Source organism: Macaca fascicularis, chromosome 7 (genome assembly GCF_037993035.2).
Source record: "Macaca fascicularis isolate 582-1 chromosome 7, T2T-MFA8v1.1".
NCBI classification, from domain to species: domain Eukaryota; kingdom Metazoa; phylum Chordata; class Mammalia; order Primates; family Cercopithecidae; genus Macaca; species Macaca fascicularis.
This window is the reverse complement of record NC_088381.1, coordinates 30994185-31021571: the sequence shown is the minus strand read 5'-3', so window position 1 is coordinate 31021571 and position 27387 is coordinate 30994185. Positions and strand designations below refer to the sequence as shown.

The following is a 27387-nucleotide window of genomic DNA, read 5'->3' as shown; positions in this document are numbered from 1 at the left end:
ATTTCTATGGTCATGCAAATGCAAACTCGTCGAGAATGCTACTTTCTGAAAACCTTTCACACAGTGTTCAAAACCTGGAATGAGAGCATCTCCGAGCACCAGTCTGGTTATCTTACTGGCACAGATAATCAGGAGAAAGGGGGCTGCAATTATTACATGGATCTTGGCATTCAGAGATTTTACATTCAAATTTGACTCTATGCACATGACTCTGAAGGAACTGGAGAGTAGAATCCACATTTTGCTGAGGCTTGGGTTTGAAGGATATAAATGTGAGGGTGATGTATAGAAGTAAATGTCTTAATTATTAGACAAAACCCACTATCCATAGCTCAGTGCAGTATAGTTGATTTCTACTCATTATAATGGGCATTTTGTTGGGGGATAACATGCTAGAAAGGAATTTGTAAACGTGGGGTTTAAAGCCTTCTGGATGTTTTCATTACACATGTGAAAAGTGCATTATTTTCCATTGATTCTAAACAAAAGCCCAAGACTTGGTCTCTTATAATTCCTCTGTGGCCTACAGTATAATCTAAGAAACTTCAGTTTGATCTGTTCAGATGCTTTACTTACAATGGTCTAAAGTAGCAGGAAAAAATGGGCAAAAACAATTAGGACAGGTCACTTCCTCCTTATTGAAGAAAATAATTTGTAACCTCTCAGTTGAAGGACTGTAGAGGAGTTGGTTGTTTAGTGGAAAGAAGGGTAAAGATATTAGCTGGATGAAATTCTCTCTTCCTCTCTATCATGGCTGATATTTTTGCTATGGACTTACAAAGCAGAAAGCATGTTTGACAGATGTGCAGTTGAGCTGAAGCTTAAAGTTGTTACACTGGATGACAAAATTTGGCTTTAGAAGGGTCCTGGTAGTCTGGAATGCTGGGTCAACATTTCTAGAATGAGATGGCAAAGAGGAAACTAAAAAGCCAGAATTTATAATAAATATTCATATTCATGTTTATCACAAAGTACAGAATGGGGGTGATGTGGCTTAACAACAGAAATTTTAAAAAAGTCATAAAGATTTATCTGCTGTCAAGTTCAACATGATTGCATAAGTGAGAAGGCAGCTATTCAAGCAAGTGAAATCTGATCATGCATCAAAATAGGTAGACAGGTCAAGCATAAGGGTTTGGTAAGGCAGGAACATTCTTCGCTGGTTAGAACACATCTGGGATATTAAGTTCATTCTTGGGCTTCATCATTTATAAGAAATATGAAAAGTGGAGGCCATTTAAAGACAGGTGACAAGAATTTCATAAGGTCTAGGAGGCATGTTATTCAATAAACAGCTTCAGATGATATGGGATGGCATGATAGTTTTCTTTAATATCTGAAAGTCTATCACACAGAAAAGGAAACAGAATAATTTTATGGTAGTTCCAAAGAACAGAAGGAGCACCAATACACAGCAGGAGAGCAGATTTTTCTTCGATACATTCATCAAAAATTTCCAATAATAGTGCATCTTAAAAATCAAAACTTCCACTTGTAAGTTAGTGAGGTCTCATCACTGGCCACTATTAAGTGGTGGCCAGATGACCATGTGCTGACAACATTGTAGATGATGTGGCAAGAGTGGGAGATGCTGAGTCATGTTTCCAATTCTGAGAGTCTAGAATCCTCTTAACCTCTTTGATTCTCGGATCCTTATAATATGCTAGAAAATATAATTCTTCATCTGTCCTCTATACAGTCGGACTTTTGCATAGGTTATTTAACCTCTTAGGCTATCAGTTAATTCATGTATAGAATGGTAGCAGAAACATCCATTCTACTTTTGGTGTTGTAAACTTGTAATTGCTCTAACTGGAAGAACTTTGTAAATGCTGGAGTTCTTTCCAATTGTAAAAAATATATTTAGTTGACAGAATAACATAGAACTCAACATAGAACTCAGCATTGTGTTTTAAGCATCAGCCCCTATCTCAAGCAGGTTCTTCAATATTTATTTCCACGTTCCTGCCATCGCATCTAACTCCAACATGGCACTAGGAAAACAGCCTTCCATTTTTCTTGGTGGAACCATGCTCTCTCAGTCACTGGGGCTGAAATCTCTGAGGCATTTTGGGCTCCTTTTCCCATTTACCCCATATTCAGTTGCCAAGTTCCAACAACTCTCCCTGGCTTGTGTCAGTCATATCCATCCTTCCCATTCTCCTCCTAAAGCCACCACCTTGCTGATAGCTCTCATCATCTTAGGAACTAAAGAAATGGAACTGAAATCTCTGACTATAATCTTGAACTATGCAATCTAATTTGTGCATTTCTATAAGATTCCTATTGCTGAAATGACTTTAGCATAACGTTTTCAAAATCATCAGTGAATCCTCTTTTATGAAACATAATGAGGGCACACAAGGACCTCTTTATTTTCAACCTAAACATTTCCCATCAACCTCATTTTACACTGCTTCATTACGCCAACACCTAGTTCAGTCCAGGCCAGTCCAAAGAGTGGTCTACTCACTGCCTCCCAGCCTTCTTGTCTTGTGCCTTCCCATGGTGAAATTCCTTTTTTCCTGTTGTTGTTCATGTCATGAGTCTTCCTCCAAAAAACTTTCTATCCAGCCTGTAAACTCCCATCTGTCCTTCAAGACCATAACAGCTTTTCCTGATCTCTTGAGTTCATACTGGTTGATCACATTCTCTAAAACTTTATGATGTTTTAAAATCTGTTTCCCTCAACTAGTATTTGGATCACCTGTTCCATTTCTTACACTGCTGTAAGTTAACACGTATCATTATTTCATTTTCAATGTGCCTCTCTCTCTCAGCTTTTAATCTGGACTAGAAACTCCCGGAGAGAAGGAACAGCACTGCTTCTCAAAGGGGAGTCTCAGGTGTTAAAGAATCTGACCAGGGCTGTGCTCTTATAGGGTAAAGGTTCTGGGCACAGGAAACCAAAAGGCCAGAGGACAAAGCGTTAAGGACTTGAACTATTGGCGAGGGAAAGAGTCAGATTTAATAGTTAGCTCCTTTGAGAGGGAATTAAAGGGTTTATTGGGAAAGGAGGAAAAAAGAAACACGTTGGCTGCAGTAGAGTATGTGGGGTCTTGGGCTTAAGAGTGGAAAGAGAAGCCTCCAAAATGAACCAGTCATCAGGCAATATAAGTGTCAACTTAATATTTATGAAGCGTTTTCTATATGCCTGTTTTAATTGCTTTATATGTGATGACTCATGTAATTTTCTTTCAATAATCTTTTAAGTAGTATTATTATTTCCATAGGAGAGGAGAATAATGTACACATTGCTGTCTTTCTCTCTCTCTCTCTTAATCACCTCCTATCCTGATGTTATACTTGTTAGTGGTGTAATTTCCCATGTAGTTTCCAGTATTTTATTTACTTTTGTAATTCATAGCCATCTTCTGCGATTTGTAAAGGCTTCCACCCTAGATACATTAATATGCTGGTGTCACAAATGTCAGGATGTGTGACAAGGAGCACTATTATCACCTCTAACGTAGGAAGGAGCTATATACAAAGTATCATTTTCTTTACCTTGAAAAATAACTAGATTTTTTTTTCTTCATAACTTTTCAGAAAGTAAAGCACTTGAGACTTGGTTATGATTTGAGAGGCAAAAAAAAAAAAAAAAAAAAGTACTGCTAAATTCTATAAAATCAGGAAAAATACTGCCTGCATGCTTGGCAAGCTATTTTTTTATAATCCCAATAAAACTCTGAATTCTTTTAACACTTCAAACTTTTCAAGATTGAAGATCTTTCACAATGTATTTTTACTGACTCATGGGAACATGCTATTGTTTCTTTACAAGATTATAAGAAGAATTCCCTTTTTTGTTAAATATACTATTTTGGTAGCAATTTTCCATCATTACTTTGTTCTTTCCAACACCTGTATCATATTTTTGGCAAATCCAGGCAGACAGCTCATTTTGCAAACTTAGATATAATCATAACCCACCTTAACTTTATAACTTTAGAGGTTAGCCACTAAAGTTTTATTTTTTTAGAAATTATTTGACAGATATTTAAAAAAATTATTTTCTACCACAACTGGAGTCCTCTTTAACACACCATATCAAAATATGCTCTTCCTGCCCATAAAATATTTCAGTGTTTCTCTTTTGCTGACAAACTGAAGTTGAGATTCTTTTCTTTGGTGTTTAAGCCTCAGCATTCTGGCTCCAATCCAATGTTCCTCTTTCATTCCCTGTGATACTCAGCCAGTCATGATCGGTTCTTCTACACTAGACTATTTAAAGTTTTCATGCTGACCAACGCTTTCTCTTCTGTCACTCATGCTGTGTTTTCTGTAGGCCTGCAATGCCTTCCTCCCATTGTTTTTTCCCTCTTTATCCTCTACATTCCCAAATATCCTTCTCTGGGAAGCTTTTCCCTGGACAGTCAGAGAAAATTCATCACCCTCTCTGCCCTCCCCCATCCTTTGTCCACAATTATTTTACTGATTGTAGATGGTTTTGTTCCCAAGTCAAAGGCAAGTGCTCTCATCTCCAGCCACCACCTCATTGCTCACCATATTTTCTACCTACAGTAAGCTCTCAAATAATGATATTTGAATTGCAATCCTCCATAGGTAGGTTATTTTGTTCTTCTCATGAGCAGCTGGATTTTAACCAAGGCAAAACTACTTATAATAGTGAAAAGAAGATGCTGAGAAAAAGCCACTGGAATCACCCCATGGGCAATGGGGATAGCAGGATAGGGTAGAACCTCTGTGAGGGTAACAAACGCAAAGGAATAAAATGTGGTTCATCATCATGTTCTTCTGTTTGCCTGGAGTCCTGAGCATAAGAAATGGTATTATCTAGGATTAAACAAGAAAGTAATAAGTTCCAAAGCTAAATTTGAATGTACAGTTAAATTCCTTTCCTTATACCAAGAAATGCAGATTTCTAGAGGGCCCTGATTCACGTTTATTAGTTTTAGAGAAACCTCAGTATTGCCACTGCATGATGCCAAATATATTTGCAACATATAATATAGTGTCATGTTCAGGCCCCTATAACAAGGGTTCTGGGGGAATTTAAAAGGATGGGAAAAATTAAATCATTCAGTATTTTTTCAAGTCAAAGTGTAACTGCTATTTCTCTTTGAAAGAAATCTACATTTAGGGGAATCTCATGTCAGTCCTGAGTCTTCCTGAGATATGGGGTTGGAACTCAAAGTCCAGCTAGAACTCCTTTAAAATTTCCCTATTGGCCTCCCTATTAGTTTGCACACACAGATTAGGTGACTGGTTATCTGTCTCACAGCTGCCACCTTTCTACTTTTACTTTCAAACATTGTTGATTTGGTTGCTTTGTCGGGTAAATGTAATGTCTCAAAGCCCAACCATCCTAACTGCAGCAGATGATCATATTTTTTGTTACTCCTGCCATATTTGACAGTCTTGACTTATAATAGAAGCTACATGTGACTGGTGTTATAAAATAGTTCCAGTCCAATTAAAGTTTTAATATTTAGAAAAGTTCATATTTTCATCAATGCTTGTATAGAGGCTGAAAGGTTTTACATTATTTTAAAATAATTATGAAATAGTCCAAGTAATTGACATAGTATTTTAATATAGCAAGAAGTAATCTCTCTGAAGAAGTATCCCTTTTAGCCTGCTACATTTTACTTAAACTTTGTAAACACTCATTGAAAATATGTGACATAGAAGCAAGGACACTGACTTTAGAGTTTGGAGTCCTTTCTCAGCCTTGCCAATTACTAGCAGAGCTATGGCCTTGGAAAAACAACTAAAATCCCCTCACTTTTAATTTTCTCAATTATCAAATGTGAATAATCATTCTTGACCTATCTAACACCCAGGATATTTACAAGGATCACAGGAAATGATGTATATACATAAGAGAAATTTGAAAATGTAAAACATTATTTCAGCCTATATTCTAAAAACTCCATAGCACTTTCCTTCTTTGTTTTCTCATTTCTAGCTTATTCAATTAAACTGAGCTGAGGAGGAATTAAAGATTATCTCTTTAGCAGCCATCGGAAATTAGCACGGGTAGCGTGTTCTCCTTTGATCTATGGTCATCTTTCTCATAAGGTCTCTGCTTGCATCATAGTGCTCCTTTGGCTTGGCTCTGGGTAGACATTGAGTTTCTTGCTCTTGGAATTAAAACTCTTTTAAGTTGTACTCTTCGTTCTCCTGAATTCCTTTGTAGTCAATCTCACAATTAGTGTTTTGCAGGACAGTAAGGTGGTGCAAATCTCACAGACAGACAAGATAAAGGGAGTCTCAGCTTTGGCAAACTGATGACAGTCACTGAAAATCAGATATCGGGTGAATACCTTGGCAGATGGGCAGGGCACAGGGTCAAGAGAGTCTCATAGCAGGCACAGCAGGCCTAGCATGGAGGTGCCCAGAGAAAGAGTTGGCATCATAGAAGTTAGGGAAGAGGGGGACTGGAGAACTGACACAGGCTCTGAGGCTCAGGAGGACCAGAATCAGACTCCAGTCCTGGAGAAACAAGACAAATGGCATGGACCCATTTATTGGACCTTGGACACCAAATAGTAGTTTTGTCCACAAAGAACAAGGCCAGTGTCTGGTGTCTGAGATTGAATTAAAATATCAGTATAGATGATATAAACAGGAAGAATGGATAGTTGAGCTGTCAAGATAAAAGGAATTTGCTTGAGGATCAACATCATCTTAGAGTCCGAGAAGAACTCAGTCGGCAGGTGGTGATCATCTGGCCTCATCAATAAAAATTAGAGAAACGCTGAAGTTAGAGACAGAAGCCAGATCTGTGAACACAGTTGAATACCATTCCCTATTTCCACAGAACACATTTTCCTTCCTTTCCTAAAGCCATGCATTGACCTAATAAAATGCACAAAGGGCTGAATTCAGATGCCAAAATTTTTTCTTTTCTTCCTCTTCATGGTGTACGCCAGAGCTTATTTTATTCTACTAGCATGTCCTAATATGTAGCTATTAGTGCTACTGAAACTCCAAAAATTAGTTATTTTTTCCACAAATTTTTGAAAATAATTTAAAAACTTTTAAAGTTTTTTATTATATTTCTTTTTCATGTTGTCCATTTTTTCCTCAAAATTATTTTTCAAATTTTCCATATTTCCAGACAACATTCTTGCTACCTCTTTAGAAACTCTATTTCTGTGACCCAGGTGTCTCTAGGTGTCACAAAACTCTCACCTTCCAACTTTAACTTGGCAGTTGTTACCACTGCAGCAGCAAAAGATTGTGTCATATTAAATGCTGAAACTGCAAAACAAAAGCCACAAGGTGACAGTTTTGTGAAAGGATGTGACTGTTATTCAGATAGAACTCTGTTGAAAAGAATACCATTGTTTCTATCCAGTAGAACTGTTCTGTGCTCTCCAATGGCTCATGGTACCTAACAGTTATAGTATAGTTAATAGCTATGCTAGTCACACATCCTGGATAGTAGATGCTTCCCCCAGTGAAGAGTGAACACTTTGGACATAATATGAATTTAGACGACGAACTCATCTTTCAAACTCTTTAATAAACTTTCACATATAAATATATATGGATATAAATATGAAAGAAATTTTTTGAAAATAACTTCTGGGTTACATTTTGAGATCTGCACACATTTAGCATACACTACGATAACTTTTAGTTAAACTTTGGCTATGAAAACAGTTGATGCGTACAACACAACGTCTTTGGGTTTTCAGCAGAAAATGAAATGAAATTATTTACTTACTAAGTGAGAAGGGAGGGTTGATATTTTAAAAATAATTTCAACATGCATAGAAAACATATAAAAACAAATTCTGGCAACCCAAAATATTCCCGAAGCATCTGTTTATCTGGGTTTTAGGGTACATGTCTTTCTTTGAGAACATATTACAACATAGGTTTCACTTACGCTTTAGAGAGAGACAAAGGAAACAAGTATAAGAACAGTGTATTGTGAATGTCATAAGGAGACAGGGCTAAATCTGGCATCCTCCGGGAATGTATTAGGTTGGTGCAATAGTATCAATGGTAAAAACCACAATTACAATTGCACCAACCTATATCTATTCGACTATCTACTATCTCTTTGAATGGCACAGCTCTACTGATACATGGCTAAGATCAGGCCTACCTATCTCTGGAGGTAAATGGGGGCCTCTCTGGATGTATATATAGGAACATTATAACCTTACCTTGATGGTAGCCAGGACTACCTCCATTATAGCGCATTGTCTTGGCGTCAGACCCTTGGCATCCTCTCGAATCATGTGCTCCTGGAAAACAGGGTAGGAATTGCTTATAAAACAACCATTTCATGTGTTTGGTCATATATTTTATAAATCTCCACTTTGTCAAAGGAAGAAATGGTAAACGTCTACTTGAAAAGAAGTGCTTTGATCGCGGTGTGGTTTTATTTTCACTTGCAAGGTACTGTTAGGGAAAAAAGAGAAACCTGGAAAATGTGTGACGAAATTTTTTCACCCGACTTCCTTGGTTTATGTCTGTCACACTGAGGAATGTCAATTATGAAAAGGATTTAAGAAGCAAATTTAAGCCTCTCCCAATTATTACTGATAAAGTCTACTTTAAATATAATGCCTCCATTTTATTCTTCTTCTTAGATACCCTCAATTCTTACTCGTTCCTGGGAAAAGCCCCACGGAAATTAACTCAATTTGGCTGTGAAGATTTTAAATATTTTATAATCATTTAAAATATTTTAGAACTGATTTTAAAACTTATTTCATTATTTTACAATGGATTTTCTTCATTGTTCACTGTGGCTTGTTTCAACCCATCATAGAAAGCTTATTTAGGGAAATGATGGCAGAAAAAGAAAATAATAAAGGAAATAAAAATCTAAGGGAAAAATGTAAAAATATCTGATCCCCCCAAACTGACACAACCATCCCAGGGCTGTCATTATGTCATATAAACAACAACACTCAACAAATATTTATTGAGTGCTTATTATGTGCCAGCACTGTTCACAGGGAATGAGATCTATTGTTTAATACAGGGAAGACTTTTGTCCTTCTGGAGCTTAAACTTATGTAGGGGCCTCTGTGAATTAGAAGAAAAGACCCACGTGGGTGAACATAGCTCTGAGCAGGTATGGAATGATGAGTAAAGCAGTGCCTTTGGTGAGTAATAAAAGGTGTCTTATTTTTTTATGAGAGGACAGCTTCAAGTCAACGCATACAGCTTGGCAAGTGGAACATGGGCTCAATTTCAGCTGTCACTTGCTCCTTTATGTAAGCATTTTTGTGCAATGCACGAACCATGCCATCAAACCCAGTGGCTTGTCCTTCTATTTTGGCCCTTATCTTATTGTTTTATTTAGTGATTGCCACGACTTCCAGAAGACAACAATCTATCTATGTCTGGCTCATTCTTTCAGCTTTTCAGTGTCTATTTTGGCAGTTGTTATCTGCTAGGCACTCAGTAAATATTTGGTAATTGGATTGTACTTCCTTCAGTGTGTGTCACAGGATTTTTTATGCCTCAATAGAATCATTGTCTTTGGATATTGCTAACAACATAGTGTAATGCTTCATGGATCCATGATATATATTTATACATCTTACTGCATCTTTCTCTGATACATGGATTTCAAGTTAATCATATTAGTTCATTTCACAGTTTTTACATAGCAATATTATATACCCATTGAGACTCAAAGAGTAATAGAAATGTTTGCTGAATTATAGGGTAAAATGCTTTCAGACAAGTAATTAAAACTATTTTCTATTAAATACATTTATCTGACTTCATCAGTCTTGACTGGTTTAACAATGTGGTCACATTACTTTTTAACAGATGCTAGTAAGTGATATATGCTGGTGCTATAGAAATATAATTCTTACTAGAAATAATTTTTTAGGATTTAGCAACAGATCATTCAAGTAAGGGGATCTCTGAAAGAGGCCAGCAATGAGTTATTGCCCAAGTAAAAAGTATGCAGTAAACTCAGAGTCTCAGGTGTATTTTCATCAATTGGTTTTTATATTATATCACCAGTTCCTGAAGGTTTATGCATATTTTCTTTTATGTCAAATAAATCTGATTATATGAAATACTGTCAGGCAAATATATACATTATATATATAGCATATATAATATGTATTATATAATACACATTATAAATGTTTTCTGTAATATATATTATACATTATAATATGTATATATTATATATAATATATATTACATATTATATATTATATATAATATATATTACATATTATATATAATATATATTACATATTATATATTATATATAATATATATTACATATTATATATTATAATATAATATATATTACATATTATATATTATAATATAATATATATTACATATTATATATTATAATATAATGTATATATTACACCTAATGAAGTCGCAGAGTATGAAATAATAGAAAATGTCAAATTGTTGAATAAATACATGTTTAATGAATTAATCCTAAATCATCGCCAAACACAGAAAACCAATTAGTTCCCCGCATTGTTCTACTTTTCTTGATCTTGTGTTCCTTTAGGCAGTTATCTATCAATGCTCCTAAATAGGAATTCTGAAATTTTCTATCAGTACAATTATTTCAAATAGCACCTTTTCAGCACATCAAATCTGCTTTCAAACTAATATATTAAAAATTTAAAGACCCGTGGTTTAACATTTTTTTTAAAATGGAAGTGACATTCTAATAAAATAAGAGGAAATAGTTTTATACAATTTGAAGTTCTTCATGCCAGCTGGAGTTTCAGGTTTTTGTATAATACTGTAGATTTATTGCTCTGTAATTCAAATAATAATAACTAAATGGACTGATAATTTAAAAATGAAAAACTCAAAAGCCAATAATGGAATATGATACAGAATGAAGTTATTTTTCTCATCATCAATAGATACAAAGACTATCTTTAGTCCTTCATATTATTTCAGTGTTGTTGAAATAATCCTGTTAGGTCATTGTATGTATAGTGTGCTTTTAGGTTATAGAATTAAAAAAGAAATCAGTGAATTGAAAAAATAATGGATCACAAAGCATGCTAAAGTGTTATGTTTTCTGTAGACCCTGATTTTTCCCTCAGAGCATGTATATACTCTCTAGGGAACCAGCCTCTATCTCGATCAGAGTTCGTAAGATTTGGATTGGGTTGACTGTACCCGAACCTCAGGGTGAACATGTGAGTTAAGCCAATTGGCACATGTCACTTCTCAGACCACAGTGACTGGTTTGGGAATGGTGATCATACTTCCTCAGAGCTACTGATATTCCAGGAGACTTTGCTATGATTCCCTGCACGAGATGGGTATTTTTCTCTACAAGATTTGAAGTTGAAAAGATGTGACATCAAAGGATGTGAGAGCAGAGACAACCAACTTACACACAGAAATGAAGGTCTGTTATGGCAATGTATCAAACAAGGAGAAGGGCAGAGTCGAGAGGTAGTGAGTATCTGGGTCCTGTGACATTGTTGGAATCCCTAATCAAGCAGTCACAGAAACCAGAGTTACCCCTGGACTGTGAAATTTCATGTAGCAGTAAATTCCCTGTTTGTTTATGTTTGGCTTTCCATCACTTGAAACTGAAACAGTTCTAGCCGATAGAACATTCAGCTCAGGAAACTGAAGTCTGGGGAGATGGAGTGTGCTTACTAACATCACACAGATACTAGATGCATGGCCAGGGCCATTTCTTTTGCAATAAGACCTATGTTATTTCACCTTCATGGTTTTATGTGAGAAACTTCAGCAGTGTATAAATCCACTTTTCAAACTAGGCTCCAGAAATCCCAGAGAGGTAATAAAAGGGATAAAGAAAGGGATAGAGATCCAAGATCCAAAATAATAGTTTGGCAGTGACATCTACCTTTTATCTTTCCTTCCAACCATCAATAGCACTGAACACCTGTGAGGAACAACTTCAGGTGATAGCTATATCTTCCAGATGGATTATTGGTTTTAATTTTTGTGTTAGGAATGGGATAAGGTATATGATAAAATAGAATACTGAAATTATAAGGCACATATTTTACCTCAGTACATAATTATACATTTTGTTTTTTCCCTGTGCTGTACATATGAAACAATCCAATACTCAATGGCACCTAACTTTGAGCTACCAGCTGGGGGAGAAATGAAGATCGCTCCCTCTGCAACTGGGAAATGACATATACTTTGCAGTTACCAAGCAAAGATAATGTATATGTTGTCTCATTTATACTCACAACAATCCTTGTAACTGTTATTATTATTATTATTTTTTTTTGCATTTTACAAGAGCCACATCTGAAGATTAGGGAGGTTAAATACTTTGGCCCATGTCACATAGTAGGAAGCAGTTAAGGAAGAATTTGAACCAAGGTTACCTGTGTCCAGAACTCATCTCTTAACTATATTCTAGTAGGGAGAAATGGAATAAAAATAGCATGTATTTTAGCCAGTCAAGTTCCTATGCTACAGGAACAGGGACTGAAGTTTCCTGTGAAAATCCAGAGTTTTGGGAATCTCAAATTAGGACTAAGCACAGGGTCATTTAGTCTGAACATCCCCCACTTGTAATGGGATTGAACATGTTGACAAGTTGTGTCTGCTTTGATGAATTTCATTTTCCCATACTACGTTTCTTGGTTTTAAGACTTCTCTAGGCTTCACTGGATTTCTATGCAGTGTTCCATTTTGTCTTTGTTCATACCAAGCCAGTTTCATATATGAAAGAAAATATGCTCTCTAATTTAATCCAGAAGCAATAATGCTCAATGCTGCAATACAAAGTTAAAAATTCCTAAAGCAGATTGTGAAATCACAGACATACATCTTCTTAATCCTGCCATAGTAGATACTATTACTAGGAGAGGATGCTTGCAGAACTGTAGTTAACTCACTACTTTCCATGAATGAGTAACTTCCTTATTTTTATTACCTTCAGTTTGGATAATTGTCCAAGATCTTTAGCTGCAATGAAAATCATCTGGGGTCCCTAGAAACAAAGAAAAAGTGAGAGAAGACGCAGTCTTAAGATATTCAGTATTAGTCACAATAGAAATGCAGTCAACAGAGAATTTCTTTATTTCACTTATTAGAGTTATGGCTTATGCCAGATGCCCTTAATTGGTCTATTATAAAGATTGGGTCAAATATATCTAATGGTGCTGGCAGTATAACAGTCCTTATAGGTGTTCCACTTCTGAAAGTCTTAAGTTTAGGTTAAGGAATGGGTTGCTACTAATGTAGCCAGTTTAATGTAGTATATGGATTAAATCAGTGATCTTTAACTTTTATTCATTTATTTTTAGAAGAGGCAACTTCCTCATTCTACTCCCTGCAAAAATAAAGGTGTGCAAAATCTGAAGATACGGGGCTAAAGAAGGTGGAACTGCACCTTCTAAAATGCTGTCCAATCTATTAGCGACCTACCCTCTTAACCCCTCCCTCAGCCAGAGGCTTTCTCTAGAACCCCAAGGCCCTGGGGAAATGAATTTGAAAAACACTGGAACAAACCATCCAATGCTTTACTAGAATGAAAAACTAGAGGCATGTCTGTTGGAATGTGTGACTGGAAAAGTACTAAATTTGGCCAAGTTCATTACAGCTTGAAATATTTTCACAGGAAGGAAAATTAGCTATTCTGAACAAATGTTATCTAGTTATTTATTGTAGTGTGTATATTTATTGGAGAATTGAAGACTATACGTTTGAGAATAGCAACCGTGGTTAATTGTGCTCATATTTTGCCCCGTCACCTAGCACAGTGCCTAGTACATAATAGGAGCTCAAAGAATATTTATTTAATGAATGAATAAATGATATGCATTCATACTTGGATAACTCAATGCTAGAGAAATTTTAGGTGATGGTAAGCTTTCCTAGGGAAAACTTTATACAGAAAATGAAATGACATTTCTGTAACATAATATATGCATTCTTGAAAAAACCTCATATTCTACAGGATTGCACACTAAAAATAATAGGACTTATGGGAAAAACAGCAATGGGCAGAACAGTCCAAGCCCTTGCAATTCTGTTACTAAAGAACTATCAAAACCATAACTGCTACTTTGGGATATGGCTTGGATAGGTAACAGGGAACTCAGTGAAGCTAATGGTTGCCTTAAGGAACATTAACAATGCAAAATATCCTGGCCAACACGGTGAAACCCTGTCTCTACTAAAAATACAAAAAAATTAGCCAGGCGTGGTGGCGGGTGCCTGTAGTCCCAGCTACTTAGGAGGCTGAGGCAGGAGAATGTCATGAACCTGGGAGGCGGAGCTTGCAGTGAGCTGAGATCATGCCACTGCACTCCAGTCTGGGCGAAAGAGCGAGACCCTGTCTCTAAATAAATAAATAAATAAATAAATGCAAAATAAACAAAACAACAAGACAGCAGAGTTCAATAGTGGGCTGAGACAATGCTCATGCAAGTGGAGCTACCAGCAGAGGGGGAAGGTAGCCGACCATTGTGACAGTCATGCAAGGGTCCGTTTTCCGGAGAGGGAGCCCATGTACAGTTACTCTCCTCTTTTTTCCTTTTTAAAACGGGTCTGTGAAGTAGCCAAAGTGAGAGCTTTTGTTCTTTTTCTGCTGATGTTATAGTTTTTGTATTATATTCTAGAGCCTCTGACCTAGGGAAATTTATATATAAACCAACCGAACTTCCAGATTATACTGATATTCCTCTATTGAACAGTTACTTGATTGCTAACTGGTGTTATGGAAATATATTATGTATTGAAGTAAAATGTGTGTGTGTGTGTGTGTGTGTGTGTGTGTGTGTGTATTTACAAATGTGACTTGGAACCTATATATATGTAGGCTATAAAATCATTAAACCACACATTCATGGCATTAAGTGAAACTCAAAGTAATTTATATTTTATCATTCACTGTCTGGCAGTAAATCAACAAAAACATATGCATATTTGCATCTTGGAACACTTTATAAGAAAATGTTTTCTAGGCATATGCTTTCACTGGATAAACATGGACTGAGTGTGTATAACTAATGTATAATAATACATATTTTATTTCCATTTATACTTACTCATTATTTGCATCAATTTATCTTCCTCAGTCATGGAGAAAAAAATACATTACCCCATAACAGGTGCTTGTTAGTGTTATTTTTCCCTTGTTTGGCTCAGGATATGTGAACAGAGATACCTGGCTCTGTGTATTCACTTGACCACTGTCTAACTTTGCAGCCAATTGATCTTTCTGGTTCTTTTCCTTTTTGTTTGTGCAATACAATCGCATCCTTCAGATTCACTAAAAGGCACCTCCTCTATTAACCTCCAGGTGGGGAGGCAAGAGATGAAAGCATAATTGAAAGGTAAAAAAAAAAAAAAAAAAAAAAAAAAAAAATCCAAATAGCAGTGGTGTAACTATCTCCTTAAACTGTAAAATTTAAGAAAGAAGCACAGTGGATACATCGTATCTTAATTCTATTTTCTTGAGGTCAGTAAAATTAAATAAAAACTACATGTGTAAACCAGATAACACTATAAATAGAACTTTGATACATGTTTTAAGAGGTTAAGTTCTGACTGTCAAACAACACGAAGTTTGACTGCTATTGCCACTATTTAAAATGGACTGGATAGGAAACTATAATTTATACGATCATTGTTAAGAAACTGGATACCAAACACTTTTTCTCAAAAGGGATTTAATTAGTATTTCATCTGGATGAAAACCATTCACTTAAACCAAAAACAGATGGGTTAGTGGAAGCATAACTAAACTTTATATACTTACTGTTTGATCTGTCAGAGGAGGAAGAACGATTTGTTTTTCTATTTTATTGAGAACTAGCTTCCATAACTCTTTCAAAACTCGCTTTAGGACTGTTTTCTCACAGATTTTTGCTGAGAGACTTAATCTGAAAAAAAAAATATATATATTCACTTTGAAATTTCATATCAAGGTATCAATTTAGGCCTTTACAATTTTCAAATGCTAAATTCAATTTACTAAATTATCATACAAAATGTATAATATCAAAAAACTATTTCATGATTCTGTTCATTAGATAATTCTCTATATTTGATAGAAAATGAAATCAGCATACTTCTTTTCTTATGTTGTTTTCTAAATCAACAGGCTTTGGAAAGAAAAATACCTTTTTTTCCATTATACTTTAAATTCTGGGATACATGTGCAGAATGTGCAGGTTTGTTACCTAAGTATACATGTACCATGGTGGTTTGCTGCACCCATCAACCGGACATTTACATTAGGTATTTCTCTGAACGCTATCCCTCCCCCAGCCCTCCACCCTGCAACAGGTCCTGGTGTGTGGTGTTCCCCTCCCTGTGTCCATGGGTTTTCATTGTTCAACTCCCACGTATGAGTGAGAACATGCATTGTTTCGTTTTCTGTTCCTGTGTTAGTTTGCTGAGAATGATGGTTTCCAGCTTCATCCATGTCCCTGCAAAGGACATGAACTCATCCCTTTTCGTGGCTGCATAGTATTCCATGGTATATATGTGCCACATTTTCTTTACCCAGTCTATCATTAATGGGCATTTGGGTTCGTTCCATGTCTTTGCTATTGTGAATAGTGCTGCACTAAACAAACATGTGCATGTGTCTTTATAGTAGAATGATTTATAATCCCTTGGGTGTATACTCAGTAATCGGATTGCTGAGTCAAATGGTGTTTCTAGTTCTAGATCCTTGAGGAATTGCCACACTGTCTTTTAAAATGTTTGAACTAATTTACACTCCCACCAACAGTGTAAAAGCGTTCCTATTTCTCCACATCCTCTCCAGCATCCATGGTTTCCTGACTTTTAGTGATTGCCATTCTAGCTGGTGTGAGATGGTATCTCATTGTGGTTTTGATTTGATTTCTCTAATGACCAGTAATATGAGCTTTTTTTCATATGTTCGTTGGCCGCATAAATGTCTTCTTTTGAGAAGTGTCTGTTTATATCCTTTGTCCACTTTTTGATTTTTTTTTTTGTTTGTTTTTTCTTGTAAATTTGTTTAAGTTCCTTGTAGATTCTGGATATTAGACCTTTGTCAGATGGATAGATTGCAAACTTTTCTCCCATTCTGTAGGTTGCCTGTTTACTCTGATGATAGTTTCTTTTGCTGTGCAGAAGCTCTTTAGTTTAATTAGATTCCATTTCTCAATTTTGGCATTTGTTGCCATTGCTTTTTGTGTTTCAGTCATGAAGTGTTTGCCCATGCCTATGTCCTGAATGGTTTTTCGAAGGGAATGCTTCCAGCTTTTGCCCATTCAGTATGATACTGGCTGTGGGTCTGTCATAAATAGCTCTTATTATTTTGATATATGTTCCATCAATACCTATTTTATTGAGAGTTTTTAGCATGAAGGCGTGTTGAATTTTATCAAAGGCCTTTTCTGCATCCGTTGAGATAATCATGGGTTTTCTTCTAGGGATTTTCTGGTTTTAGGTCTTAGATTTAAATCCATCTTGAGTTAATTTTTGTATAAGGTATAAGGAAGGGGTTCACTTTCAGTTTTCTGCATATGGCTAGCCAGTTTTCCCAACGTTATTTATTAAAGAGGAAATTCTTTTCCCATTGCTTGTTTTTGTCAGGTTTGTCCAAGATCAGGTGGTTGTAGATGTGTGGCATTATTTCTGAAGCCACTGTTCTGTTCCATGGGTTTAGATACCTGTTTTGGTACCAGTACAATGCTGTTTTGGTTACTGTAGCCTTGTAATATAGTTTGAAGTCAGGTAGTGTGATGCCACCAGCTTTGTTCTTTTTGCTTAGGATTGTCTTGGCTATATGGGCTCTTTTTTTATTCCATATGAAATTTAAAGTAGTTTTTTCTAATTCTGTGAAGAAAGTCAAAGGTAGCTTGATGGGGATAGTATTGAATTGACAAATTACTTTAGGCACTATGGCCATTTTCATGATATTGATTCTTCCTATCCATGAACATGAAATTTATTTCCATTTGTTTGTGTCCTCTCTTATTTCCTTGAGCAGTGTTTTATAGTTCTCCTTGGAGAGGTCCTTCACTTCCCTTCTAAGTAGTATTCCTTGGTATTTTATTCTCTTTTGTAGCAATTGTGAATGGGAGTTCACTCATGATTTGGCTCTCTGTTGTCTGTTATTGGTGTATAGGAATGCTAGTGATTTTTGCACATTGATTTTGTATCCTGAGACTTTGCTCAAGTTGCTTATCAGCTCAAGGGGATTTTAGGCTGAGATAATGGGGTTTTCCAAATATACAATCATGTCATCTGCAAACAGAGACAATTTGACTTCCTCTCTTCCTATCCGAATATCCTTTATTTCTTTCTCTTGCATGATTGCCTTGGCCAGAACTTCCAATACTATGTTAAATAGGAGTGGTGAGAGAGGGCATCCTTGTCTTGTGCTGGTTTTCAAAGGGAATGCTTCCAGCTTTTGCCCATTCAGTATGGTATTGGCTGTGGGTTTGTCATAAATATCTCTTACTATTTTGAGATACATTCCATCAGTACCTATTTTATTGAGAGTTTTTAGCATGAAGCTGTGCTGAATTTTATCAAAGGCCTTTTCTGCATCCATTGAGATAACCATGTTTTTTTTTTGTCACTGGTTCTGTTTATGTGATGTTTTACATTTATTGATTTGCGTATGTTGAACCAGCCTTGGATCCCAGGGTGAAGCTGACTTGATCATGGTAGATAAGCTTTTTGATGTGCTACTGGATTCGGTTTGCCAGTATTTTATTGAGGATTTTTGCATAAATCTTCATCAGGGATATTGGCCTGAAATTCTCTTTTTTTGTTCTGTCTCTGCCAGGTTTTGGTATCAGGATGATGCTGGCCTCAAAAAATGAGTTAAGGATGAGTCCCTCTTTTTCTATTGTTTGGAATAGTTTCAGAAGGAATAGCACCAGCTCCTCTTTGTACCTCTGGTAGAATTCAACTGTGAATCTGTCTGGTCCTGGGCTGTTTTTTGGTTGGTAGGTTATTAATTGCTGCCTCAGTTTCAGAACTTGTTATTGGTTTATTCAGGGATTTGACTTCTCCCTGGTTTAGCCTTGGGAGGGTGTATGTGTCCAGTGATTTATCCATTTGTTCTAAATTTTCTAGTTTATTTCTGTAGAGGTGTTTATAGTATTCTCTGATGGTAGTTTGTATTTCTGTGGGATCAGTGGTGATATCCCCTTTATCATTTTTTATTGTGTCTATTTGATTCTTCTCTCTTTTTTTCTTTATTAATCTGGCTAGCAGTCTATCTCTTTTGTTAATCTTTTCAAAAAACCAGCTCCTAGATTCATTGATTTTTTGAAGGGTTTTTCATGTCTCTATCTCCTTCAATTCTCCTCTGATCTTAGTTATTTCTTGTCTTCTCCTAGCTTTTGAATTTGTTTTCTCTTACTTCTCTAGTTCTTCTAATTTTGATGTTAGTGTGTTGATTTTAGATCTTTCCGTCTTTCTCCTGTGGGCATTTAGTGCTATAAATTTGCTGCTCAATGCTGCTTTAGCTGTGTCCCAGAGATTCTGGTATGTTGTGTTTTCATTAGTGAAGTATAAATAAAATCTTTTACAGACAAGCAAATGCTGAGAGATTTTGTCACCACCAGGCCTGCCTTACAAGAGCTCCTAAAGGAAGCACTAAATGTAGAAAGGAAAAGCTGGTACCAGCCACTGCAAAAGCACCAAATTGTAAAGACCATCGACACTATGAAGAAACTGCATCAACTAACAGGCAAAATAACCAGGTAGCATCATAGTGACAGGATCAAATTCACACATAACAATATTCATCTTAAATGTAAATGGGCTAAATACCCCAATTAAAAGACACAGATTGGTAAATTGGATAAAGAGTCAAGACCCATCAGTGTGCTGTATTCAGGAGACCCATCTCATGTGGTAAGACACACATAGGCTCAAAATAAAGGAATGTAGGAATATTTATCAAACAAATGGAAAGAAAAAAAAAACACAGAGTTTGCAATCCTAGTCTCTGATAAAACAGACTTTAAACCAACAAAGATCAAAAGAGACAAAGAAGGGCATTACAAAATGGTAAAGGGATCAATGCAACAAGAAGAATCAACTATTCTAAATATATATGCACCCAATACAGGAGCACCCAGATTCATAAAGTTCTTAGAGACCTACTAAGAGACTTAAACTCCCACACCATAATAGTGGGAGACTTTAACACCCCACTGTCAATATTAGACAGACCAACGAGACAGAAGATTAACAAGGATATTCAGGACTTGAATTCAGCTCTGGACCAAGCAGACCTAATAGACTTCTACAGAACTCTCCACCCCATATCAACAGAATATACATTCTTCTCAGCACCACATCACACTTATTCTAAAATTGACCACATGATTGAAAGTAAAATACTCCTCAGCAAATGCAAAAGAACAGAAATCATAACGAAGAGTCTCTCAGACCACAGCACAATCAAATTAGAAATCAGGATTAAGAAACTCACTCAAAACCGCCCAAAGACATGGAAACTGAACAACCTGCTCCTGAATGACTCCTGGGTATATAACAAAATCAAGGCAGAAATAAATACGTTCTTTGAAACCAATGAAAAATAACTTTTAAAGCACACAAAGTAAAATATCTTTAAAGGCAAATGATCCCTTTTATTCATATTTAATACTTATTAAACCTAGAGCAATTTCTGTTATTAGTCACCAAGGTTTGGCATGACAGTTGAGAAAAGGAAAACAGAACCCATATTTTTAACCCATGTTACAGCAGCAGAAGGCAGACCTTCACCACAGGGAGTCACTCTCCCAAAGCACACCATTTTCACCCTCGCCCCAACATAGTATATGCCCATGTTCATGGTCTAGGAACACCAAGGAAATACATTTTCAGCACTACTGGGCACTGGACCAACATAACAACATAGGAAAGGTATATATAATTTCAATCAAGGATAAAAATTTACCAATTTTAATAGGTGTAAGGTATTCCTTACAAATTCTTCTCACGGTGACGTAATGATGTAACAGTATCTAGCATTTGTATAATACTTCTACAAGCTATTCTTTAGAAACTTCTTCTATATATGTTTCTCATTTACTATTATACCCATATTACAACTCAAAAACAGGCACAGAGAGTCTTGGGTACTTGTCCATGGAAGTGAAGCTAGTAAGTTAAATCTATTAAATATACTATAATATAATAATACTATATTAAATATACTATGATATGACCCTGGCCTCTTTGAGTCTCTGAGTGAATTAAATCTGTTTCACAGAGAGCCAAAGATAGGCCATATACTTCAGGGCAGCCTCATTGACTCCCTATAATGCAACTCTGTATGCTTTTGGACTCAGAAATTATAACCTGGGCTCTAGTCATGATAGACAGATTTGGCTGTTTTAAATATTTAAAGATATACATAATTATATTTATATAATTACAATGGATAACATTGAAAGGTATGTGACATGTGAGAGGTACGTGGAGAGATTTTCAAGACACATTTTTGTGTTAAAGTATTTATCCTAACACTATGTATGTAAAAGCCCAATATATAAAAATATGTGAAAGCAAACTTCTCTGGATAAAGAGGAAGGTTGGGGACCCCTGAGGCATGTATGTGGAACTCCAGCTCCTGTAATTTGAAAACTGTTTTTCAAGGGTACCATTTCTAGCTTGCTGGTGAGTATTTGGCATGGACATAGGGTAGAAAGCAACAGATGTGTCATGGAAGAATAAAACAGGCTATCCACAGAGAAATTCCTGGTATGAGACACAATAACTCTGCCAATTTTGCTGCAGATGTACCGTTTCCACTTTCCAAAGATCCAAGTCTAAGAATTAATCTTGTGTTTATGGTCAGCTCACATACTTGGCATGCTGACTAATCCTGCTTAGACTGGAACTAAAAGAATAGGAATAAAATCATTGTCACGTGCGCAGCTCGTTGTAGGATTTTTGCTAGTTGAAAATGCAGCTTACACCTCAATTTGTGAAGTGGTGAGGTCTTGGTGGAGAGAGTGTAACATAAAGAAGTAAGATGTTTTATTTAGAGAGGCTGCACAGGACAAAAAGAGCTTATACATTTATAATATAACATGATTTCTAAGGGAATTTTCTCAAACCACCTTGAAGACTTTCAAGCCTCTATTGTTTATTTTAAATAATAGAAAATAAAGGTGAACGAGCAAATGCCTCTTTAATTCAGTCTGAATTAATCAACTTGATAATGTAAGCTGAAGAGCATATATTTCAGAACCTGAGCTATCTAGATTGGCTGAATACAAAACTAATTAATCAGACAATTTTCAAATGCCATGTGTACTGGCTGGCAATAAAGATTTCCTGTCATATAATTAATCGCATTTTCGTGAAAATTTACCTAGCTGTTTTCCCTCCCCTTGGAATGCCTGTCCCTCGTTTTCATATATCGAAACCTTATCCACCTTTAAATACCCAAACCAAATCAATTTTTTATTCATTCTTTGAATGAGAAGTAAATATTGTACTCATTATCACTTTACATTTTATGTTTGTGTTCCTTTCTTATTTCTCCTCCTAATCTATTAGCTCCTTGAAAACACAATCAACATCTGGCTTTTAAGTATCTCCTCTATGCAGTGGCTTTTAAGTTATGCATTCTGAATTAGCCCTGAGGATTTCTGCAATTCTTCACGACATATTTCTTTCAAAATTTTTAAATATCTTTTACAAATACTTAAAGCTCATAGATTATTTCCTAATTTTATACATTATCTCTTTCCACCAATAATTAAATGATATGACACATATGGTGACATAATTGTCTACTTCTAATTATACTTTAGTAAGATGGAGTACAAATAAGAATCAAAATGTACTGAAAATAAGAGTCAACCCATTTTATCTATTAGCCCCATTTTATAGATGGTGAAATGGAGTCAAAGTCACTCAGCTAATAGTTGGAAGTAACAAGATTACTCAAAACTTTGTTATGTTCCACAACTTTGGTCACAGGACATAGAAAGCAAATAGTTTCTCTAATAATAAATAATACATCTCCAAACTACTGATTGGACTTCTGAAAAACAGAAGGCATTCCAGTGAGAGGTTGAAGCGAATTGGGATTGCCTGGGCCTGCTGTTCATCACCATCATATTCACAACCAATGCTCATGTGTTTATAATGACCCATTTCTGTGTTGTCCATAGAAAAGAGTCATATGCTAAGATAAAAATGTCCAGAGAACGTATAGACAATTATGTTGTAAAAGTGAAAATCTACATTAACAAAGTAAAGAAATGAGGAAAAGTATTTCTCCTTCTCTCTCTCTTTTCTTTTTTACTTCTTCACTTTTCTCTCTCCTTTCTTCTGCACATACTTCCCTACCTACATCCTATTATCTACTTATCTATATACCTATCTTCTAGATATTTCCCAACAGAGAACAAAACATAAGGCTTAATTTTCCTACTAAATATTGACATTAAATGGATAACAACATTAGACTTATTGATGTAGTAAGAAGGCAGCCAAAGGTAAATGGAATTAAAACAGAAGTCATAGTATACAGAAGAGATTCTTCCTATGAGTTATTTCTTTTTTATCCTTACCTATTTAAATATTTTATAATTATGACTGTGGGAAAGTTTAGATGGAAAGAAAAAGAAATGCACTAAATAAGTTTAATTACCTGGAAGAGTATCCAACTTTTTTTTCCTTTCCAACTCTTATTTAAATTCAGAGGGCACATGTGAAAATTTATTACATGGGAAAACTGCATGCTTTGGGTATTTGGTGTACAGATTATTTTGTCACCCAGGTAACAAGTATAGTACTCAATAGGTAGTTTTTGATTCTCACCCTCCTCCCGCCCTCCACTCTTAAGTAGGCTCTAGTGTCTACTGTTCCCTATTTCGTGCCTATTTGTACTCAGTGTGTAGCTCTCACTTACAAGTGAGAACATGCAGTATTTGGTTTTCTGTTCCCGTGCTAGTTTGCATAGGATAGTGGCCTCTAGTTCCATGCATGTTGCTGCAAAGGTCATGATCTCATTCATTTTTATGGCTGTGTAGTATTCCATGATATATATGTACCACATTTTCTTTATCCAGTCTCCCATTGATGGGCATTTAGGTTGATTCCTTGTCTTTGCTATTGTGAACAGTGCTGCAATGAACATATATATGCATGCATATGTCTTTATGGTAAAAAAATTTATATTCCTTGGATAGATGCCCAGTAATGGGATTGCTGGGTTGAATTGAGGTTCTGTTTTAAGTTCGTTGAAAACTCTCCAATCTGTTTTCCACTGTGGATGAATGAACATACATTCCTACAAGCAGTGTATAAGCATTCCCTTTTCTTCACAACCTCATCAGGATATGTTATTTTTTAACTTTTTACTAATAGTCATTCTGACCAGTGTGAGATGGTATCTCACTGTGGTTTTGATTTTCATTTCTCCAATGATTAGTGATGTTGAGCATTTTTCTTTATGCTTATTAGCTGCTTGTACGTCTTCTTTTGAGAAGTGTCTGCTCATATGCTTTGCTCATTTTAATTTTTTTTTTTTGCTTGTTAATTTATTTAAGCTCCTTATAGAGTCTGGATATCAGACCATTGTCAAATGCATAGTTTGCAGATATTTTCTCCTATTCTGTAAGATGTCTGTTTACTCTGACAATAGTTTCTTTTGCTGTGTAGTAGCTCTTTAATTAGTACTATTTTTCATTTTTAGTTTTTGTTGCAATTGCTTTTGGAATCTTCATCATAAAACTTTGCCAGGGCCTATGTCCAGAATGGTTTTTCCTAGGTTTCTTCTAGGGTTTTATAGTGTTAGGTTTTACATTTAAGTCTTTAATCCACCTTGAGTTGATTTTTATAGCAGTGAAAGGAAAGGGTCCACTTTTAATCTTCTGCATATGGCTAGCCAGTTATTCTAACACCATTTATTGACTAGGAAGTTCTTTCCCTTCCTGCTTGTTTTTGTTGACTTTGTTGAAGATCAGATGGTTGTAGGTGTGTGGCTTTATTTCTAGGTTCTCTAATCCATTTCATTGGTCTATGTGTCTGTTTCTGTACCAGAACCATGCTGTTTTGATTACTGTAGCTTTGTAGTATAGTTTGAAGTTAGGTCCTATGATGCCTCTGGCTTTGTTCTTTTTGTTTAGGATTGCTTTGACTATTCAGACTCTTTTTTTTTTTTTTTTTGGTTCTAAATGAATTTTGAATTTTTTTTTTCTAATTCTGTGAAAAATATTGCTGGTAGTTTGATAATAATAGGATTTAAACTATAAATTGCTTTGGTAATATAGCCATTTTAACAATACTGATTCTATCCATGAGCATGGAATATTTTTCCATTTGTTTGTGTAATCTCTGATTTCTTTCAGCAGTATTTTGAATTCCTATTCTAGAGAAATTTCAGCTCCCTCGTTAGCTGTATTTCTAGGGTTTTTCTTGTGTGTGTGTATGTGGCTATTGTGAATGGAACTGTGTTCTTGATTTGGCTCTCAGCTTGGATGCTATTGGTATATAGAAATGCTACTTATTTTTGTATATTAATTTTGTATCCTGAAACTTTGCTAAAGTTGTTTATCAGATCTAGGATCTTTTGGGCAGAGACTATAGTGTTTTCTATGTATATGATCACATCACATGTGAACAGAGATAGACTTTCTCTCTTCCTATTTGGATGTCTTTTATTTATTTCTCTTGCTTGATTGTTTGGTTAGGACTTCTAGTACTATGTTGAATAGGAGTAGTGAGAGTGAGCATCCTTGTCTTGTTCTGGTTCTCAAGGGGAATGCTTCCAGCTTTTGCCCATTCAGTATGATATTGACTGTAGGTTTGTCATAAGTTGTTCTTATTATTTTGAAGTATGTTCCCTTAATGCCTACTTTGTTTAGGGTTTTTAACATGAGGCGATGGTGAATTTTATTGAAAGCCTTTTCTGCATCTATTGAGATGATCATGTGACTTTTGTATTTAGTTGTGTTTATGTGGTGAATCCCATTTATTGATTTGCATCTGTTAAACCACCTTGCATCCTAGGAATAAATCCTACATGATAATCCTGAGATAGCTTTTTGATATACTGCTGGATTTGATTTGCTAGTATTTTGCTGAGGATTTTTACATCTATGTTCATCAAGATATTGACCTGAAGTTTTCTCTTTTTTTGGTTGTGTCTTTGCCAGGTTTTAGTATTGGAATGATGCTGGCCTCATTGAATGAGTGATGGGGCAGTCCCTCCTCCTCAATTTTTGGAATAGTTTCAATAGGATTGGTACTAACTCTTTTTTACACAACTCATAAAATTTGGCTGTGAATCCATCTGCTCCAGGGCCTTTTCTGGTTGATAGGCTTTTTATTACTGATTCCATTTCAGAACTCATTATTGGTCTGTTCAGGGTTTCAATTTCTTCCTGGTTCAATCTTGGTAGTTTGTATGTTTCTGTGAATTTATTCATTTCTTCTAGGTTTTCTAGTTTGTGTGCATAGAAGTCTCTGTAATAGTCTCTGAGGGTTATCTGGATTTCGGTAGGGTCGGTGGTAATGCTCACTTTGTCATTTCTGATTGTGTTTATTTGAATCTTCTCACTTTTCCCCTTATTAGTCTAGCTAGTGGTCTACCAATCTTATTTATGCTTTCAAAGAACAAACTCTGTTTCATTGATCTTTTATATGGTTTCTCATCTCTCAATTTGATTCAGTTCAACTCTGATTCTGGTGATTTTTCTTCTGCTGGCTTTTGGGTTGGTTTACTCTTGTTTTCCTAGCTTCTCTAGGTTGTTAAATTGATAATTTCTAACTTTTTGATCTGGATGTTTAGCACTATACACTTTTTTCTTAACACTGCTTTAGCTATGTCCCAGAGATTCTGGTATGTTATTCCTTTTCTTTTAAAAATTTCAAAGGGTTACTTGATTTCTGTCTTAAATTCATTGTCAAAAGTCATTCAGGAGCAGATTGCTTAATTTCCATGTAATTGTTTAGTTTTAAGAGATCATCTTAGTATTAATTTCTAATTTTATTGCACTGTTGTTTGAGAGTGTGATTGGTATGATTTCAAATTTTTTGAATTCGTTGACAGTCGTTTTGTGGCTGATTGTGTGATTCATTTTAGAGTACATGCCATGTGCAGATGAGGAGAATGTATATTCTGTTTTTGTTGGGTTGAGTGTTCTGCAGATGTCTGTTAGGTCCTTTTGGTCAAGTGTAGAGTTTAGGTCCTGAATATCTTTGTTAGTTTTCTGCCTCAATGATCTGCCTCAGTGGGATGATGATATTCCCCACTATTATTGTGTATTTATCTATGTTTTTTCATAGGTCTCTAAGAAATTGCTTTATAATACTGGATACTCCAGTATTAGGTGGATATATGTGTGAGATAGCTAAGTCTTGTTGAGTTGAACCCTTTATCATTATATAATGCTATTGGGTTTTTTTTTTTTATCGTTGTTTGTTTAAAGCCTGTTTTATCTGAAATTACAATAGCAACCC

At 35.5% G+C, this 27387-nt stretch overlaps 1 protein-coding gene across 1 annotated transcript in view; it reads right to left on the bottom strand.

The window, feature by feature from the left end:
* The window catches only part of UNC13C (unc-13 homolog C), a 649809-nt gene that overhangs the window by 70382 nt on the left and 552040 nt on the right, over positions 1 to 27387 (bottom strand). The window contains exons 26-28 of the mRNA XM_015452851.3: positions 15713 to 15836; positions 12881 to 12937; positions 8148 to 8228 (exon numbers count right to left, since the gene is read on the bottom strand). Coding sequence (XP_015308337.3) covers positions 8148 to 8228; positions 12881 to 12937; positions 15713 to 15836 — 262 coding nt within the window. The remainder of the gene's footprint in view (positions 1 to 8147; positions 8229 to 12880; positions 12938 to 15712; positions 15837 to 27387) is intronic.